Source organism: Propithecus coquereli, unplaced genomic scaffold (assembly GCF_000956105.1).
Source record: "Propithecus coquereli isolate 6110/MARCELLA unplaced genomic scaffold, Pcoq_1.0 Scaffold543, whole genome shotgun sequence".
In the NCBI taxonomy this organism is placed as follows: Eukaryota; Metazoa; Chordata; class Mammalia; order Primates; family Indriidae; genus Propithecus; species Propithecus coquereli.
Genome location: NW_012151319.1, coordinates 1106405 through 1109906, shown reverse-complemented (window position 1 = coordinate 1109906; position 3502 = coordinate 1106405). Strand labels below are relative to the sequence as shown.

At 33.3% G+C, this 3502-nt stretch overlaps 1 protein-coding gene across 1 annotated transcript in view; it reads right to left on the bottom strand.

Moving 5' to 3' along the window:
• TRAPPC11 (trafficking protein particle complex 11) overlaps nucleotides 1-3502 on the bottom strand; it is a 36235-nt gene that overhangs the window by 7534 nt on the left and 25199 nt on the right. Inside the window, exons 11-19 of the mRNA XM_012657462.1 lie at nucleotides 3334-3427; nucleotides 2524-2603; nucleotides 2349-2427; nucleotides 2213-2267; nucleotides 1806-1951; nucleotides 1207-1268; nucleotides 935-1067; nucleotides 271-401; nucleotides 11-166 (exon numbers count right to left, since the gene is read on the bottom strand). Of these exons, the coding sequence (XP_012512916.1) occupies nucleotides 11-166; nucleotides 271-401; nucleotides 935-1067; nucleotides 1207-1268; nucleotides 1806-1951; nucleotides 2213-2267; nucleotides 2349-2427; nucleotides 2524-2603; nucleotides 3334-3427 (936 nt within the window). The remainder of the gene's footprint in view (nucleotides 1-10; nucleotides 167-270; nucleotides 402-934; nucleotides 1068-1206; nucleotides 1269-1805; nucleotides 1952-2212; nucleotides 2268-2348; nucleotides 2428-2523; nucleotides 2604-3333; nucleotides 3428-3502) is intronic.

The window sequence follows — 3502 nt, the reverse complement described above, 5'->3', positions numbered from 1 at the left end:
CATAACTAACCTCAATTTTCTTTCCCACATCTTCAGTTTTTGCAACAAATTTAAATGACAATTTTCTTGTTTTACCAGGAACTAAGCACATCTTTCCTTGAGTCAAATTTTCTAAAACTTCACTTGCTTTGGATGCTTCTTCTATTACACAGAACTGGTTGTATTCCTGAAAGAGAGGTTAGCAAAGGTCATCAAGCTCGTTTTATCCAGTTTAACACAAGCTACAATAAGATACACACATGGTAAAAACACATCGAAAGTCACCATTACCTGATTATTAAAGCTCACACAGAGCTTGGAAAACCTAATAGGATGTGGACAATCAGCCTTCAGATAAATATCAAACTGAACAGGAACATCGACATGAAAGCTTGGGGCGTGAAACTTGGCTTTGCATTGTACTAGAAATCAAACAAAAGGGCTGAGTTACACACTACCAGATATACAAGACTCACGCACATTATTCTGTGAACCACCCTCTTCAGAAAAGACACATCTACATTGTCCATTATTACTGACTTTCACACTTAAGACACTGCAACAGACATAAATGCAGCTCACTTTTTAAAAGACAACAAAATTTAAATAAATTATAGATTTAAAACCATCTTTAATTTTAAAAACAGACACTCCTGAACTGCAGGTGATAAGATTTTAAAGGAAAAAGAACCATTTTGTTATTAACTTACTTCAAAATACCTGCCTAGACAGTCAAGTGTGTTTCTAACAATACTCGAACTACAAATGAACAAAGTACATTTTAAGACATAAATCAAGTATTTATGTTGATTATCTTTATAAGTCACTGAAGAGAAACAAAATCACAGTTTATCTATGAAATGATTGTACTTTGAAAATTCTTTGATTTTTATATTTATTATTTTGCACCTATAAGAATGATTTCTCTGAAATACTGTAGATGTCGGCTACCTACCAAATGGCACAAAATCCTGTACTCCTATTGTGAAAATATTGCTGCCAGCCAGAGAAACTCGGTCCGCCCACAGCTTCTGAGCAGTTTTCACAGCTAAGATATCACAGTCAGGTTCTGGATCAGGACTTTCATTCTGTACCAACAGAGTTAAACATTCGTTCAATCAGGTAGAGAAAAAAAAAACTGTATATACATATACACACGTATATATAGACATAGATACAGGTATACATATCTGTACAACACATTTTATATGAACAACTCCAACTTACCATTAAGACATTTATGAGGTTCTTTTCTATCCGAGATTTCTGGTCATCTTTCAGAGTTGAAGCTAATATGAAGAAAGAAGGAAAAAAATCAGGACTGTAAGACAGGCAAGTAAGTCCACCATCCTTATTTAACAAATACACACACACACACACATACACATATATTTTTTTTTAAACAAGGTTTCGCTCTGTCACCCAGGCTGGAGTGCAGTAACATCATCACAGCTCACTGCAACCTCAAGCTCCCAGCTCAAGCAATCCTCCTGCCTAAGTAGCTGGAACTACGTGCACACCACCATGTCCCACTAATTTTTCTATTTTCTGAAGAGGTGGGGTCTTGTTCTTGCTCAGGCTGATCTGGAACTCCTGGCCTCAAGCGATCCTCCCGCCTCAGTCTCCCAGAGTGCTAGGATTACATGCCCAGCATTTAAAAATATTTTATAATAAATATCTCTTTTAAGATGACTAAGCACAGTGACTTGCACGTAGTAAAAGTACTGCTAAATATGTAAGACTAAATTATTCTTCAAATTTTAAAAAGTTTAAACATGTTAAATAATTTTATGGATTGAGAATTTTGCTGAAAGACACCAGGTTACCTCTTCCAAGGAGTTCTAGGGAATAAGTAATGTAATCTTTTAACTGGGCCATGAGGTAAGAACACTTCAGAGCTGTAGTCAATATAGACGTGAGTAGAGTCCACCATCCTTCACTCCGGTAATCACACATCACATAATCCAGCAACCTAAAAGAGACACAATGTAAGACATAATGAAATAACTCCACAAGAAAGGGTTTTAAGAGTTCTAGAAGAAAAAAAAGTACATTCCTAAAACTTTGAAAAAGATTGTGCCAGCAGATGGCACTTGAAAAATATTACAGAAATGGAGTTTAACAGAAATAGAAATAAATATGAAAATAATAATCCTTCAATATAAATTTCTATTCCAATTTCACTGTAAAGTAATCAGACTACTTGTAAAAATAAATAGTGAACAGGGCTTACTTCAAAGCTTTGGTATAATCCTTTGCATAATAATATTCCTCTCCCATTTGAACCACTATAAAGGAAAAAAGATTTATGTACATAATTTAAAATCACTCAAAGTTGTATAAAATTGTGGCATGTTATGGATACATACTTAGATGGCTTTTCATTCTTGGACACTTATACTTCTTGAATTGTGCAACAGCATTGCTCAGAAGAGTTATTATTATTTCCTGATAGAAAAGATAAAGTAGGAAACATTTGAATAAAAATAATATCATATTTTTCTTGAATACTGTAAATAATAGTTTATATTGAAAAAAACTTACAGAGTGAACAACATTTCTCTCCTTCAGCTGAATGGCAAGAATTCCTACCTTCTCTTTTTCAGGATCAGAAAGATCAAAACCTGTATAAAATAAGACGCAACCCATCTTAGATAGCTCATTTAACATAAATCTTCACGTGAACATTGTATGTGTACACACTCCTTGAATCCTTTAATATAACATATTTAAGACTCTTAACATTCTAGAATCTTAAAGGTTCTAAGAGACAGCTTTGTTAACATGGAAATTCTCTATGATCTCTGTTCTGAGGGGAACATTATTGAGCTCAATGTTCTTCTGCTTAGAGGAATCAACCATCTGAAGAGTAACATCAATATCATACTCTATAAAGAATGTACTTTGGAGATTAAAGTAAATAATTTCTTAACACCTAAGGTTCAATTGCCCCAGATACAGCTTTAATTAAATTATGTATAAAACATAAAAAAGATGCAGAGAAATTGTTTTTAAGGTGATACAATTCAACACTTGTTAAATGTCAAATAAACTGTTAAAGTTAACTGGAATTGTTAATATAATATTTAAATAGATGACAGTGGCTTATTGTGTTCAAGACAACAGATGTCCAAATGTTTTAATCACATCAACATCGTTAATTATTAAGTTACTCAAAGATGTAGTGATACAAAGCATTCTAAAAACTAAGAAACTGCAAATCTTAACAAAAAATGTTTGTACACATTTTTACTTCAACATAATTTATTATGCCTAACAGAGCCAAAGGAAAAATTATGATAATTATCTTTGCCTTCTGAGGTTGAGAAAAGGGTGGAGGGAAAAATTATTTACTTAGTATTCCTTGTCGCCATGATCTTTGTCCATAAAAGTCAAGAACGCCTGTTTGTGTTTCTAAGGGATCAGGATTGGGATACATTACAGAAGCCTGTAAATTAAAACACAAACCTAAATAATAGTTTATGTAATCCATCACAAATCAACTCTTGCCCCATCTTTGACG